Source organism: Hipposideros armiger, unplaced genomic scaffold, assembly GCF_001890085.2.
Source record: "Hipposideros armiger isolate ML-2016 unplaced genomic scaffold, ASM189008v1 scaffold_458, whole genome shotgun sequence".
Taxonomy (NCBI): Eukaryota; Metazoa; Chordata; class Mammalia; order Chiroptera; family Hipposideridae; genus Hipposideros; species Hipposideros armiger.
This window is the reverse complement of record NW_017731808.1, coordinates 557,909-558,841: the sequence shown is the minus strand read 5'-3', so window position 1 is coordinate 558,841 and position 933 is coordinate 557,909. Positions and strand designations below refer to the sequence as shown.

Below are 933 nucleotides of genomic sequence, written 5' to 3'. Positions count from 1 at the left end.
TCTGGGCCTTTGCCCAGCACGGGCAGACGCTGAGTCACTCTCGGGAACAGCCTGCAGGAGCCCCCAGGGCAGGAGCAGCCGCCTTACTTTTAGACCAGTCACAGCTCTGCCCAGGCCACCCTCCACCAGCCCACACCCTCGCACACACACATTCACACTCACTCACACTGCTGCACACACGGACACTGCCACTGTTCCCCTCCCAGTTGCTCTCCATCTGCCTGTGCCTCAATATCACAGGAGGATGTTTTGAGCCCTGACTCTGAGTGAGACCTACCCCAGGCCCTTTGCACCAGAACCCCCGCAGGGCAGGACTCTCAGGTCCCTCCTGGTTCCAGGGTGCAGCCTGGTCCCCCGTGAGAACTCGGCCCTGTCTTGATTCCCTTACTGGGTTTCTCGTTTAGAGTCAGAGACCTCGGGGAGCAGTCTTCCCTGGGCCCCCGGGTCAGATGCAGACCCACCCCACATTGAGGTCTGGACAGCATGGACACTCCCTGCTCCCAGAACTTACGCTTTGCACGAGGGTCCCACACTCGCTCCATCCGGCCACCAGGAACACGTGTGTGCTATTGCTGTCGCTCACATTGCAGGACGGGTGTCCCAGGTACAGGGAGGACTCAGGGATGGACTCCTGCTGCAGGAAGCGCCTCTGGATGGCGATGGCTACCTTCTCGATCTCGCACAACACCCTGACCGCGCCGGTCAGGTTCAGCCGCTGGGGCAGCCCCTGGAGGGCCGGGCTGGCACCTAGCATGGAGGCAGCCCTAGTTTCCGCTGGTGTGGGGGGCTGCTCTGGGCCAGGGGCCAGAGAGGACCCGGAGGCCTGGGTTGTGTTGTCAGAAGTGTCACCTGCAAGGCAAGAGGGGACAAAAGCAAAGTGTGGATCCATGTTTAGGGACGGTCATGTGAGCATGGTCAGGGAGGCCTGCACAG

The 933-nt window shown here is 61.7% G+C and overlaps 1 protein-coding gene across 1 annotated transcript in view; it reads right to left on the bottom strand.

The window, feature by feature from the left end:
• Positions 1 to 933, bottom strand: part of UMODL1 (uromodulin like 1) — a 67,643-nt gene that overhangs the window by 11,590 nt on the left and 55,120 nt on the right. Inside the window, exon 15 of the mRNA XM_019666001.1 lies at positions 462 to 849. Within this exon, the coding sequence (XP_019521546.1) occupies positions 462 to 849 (388 nt within the window). The remainder of the gene's footprint in view (positions 1 to 461; positions 850 to 933) is intronic.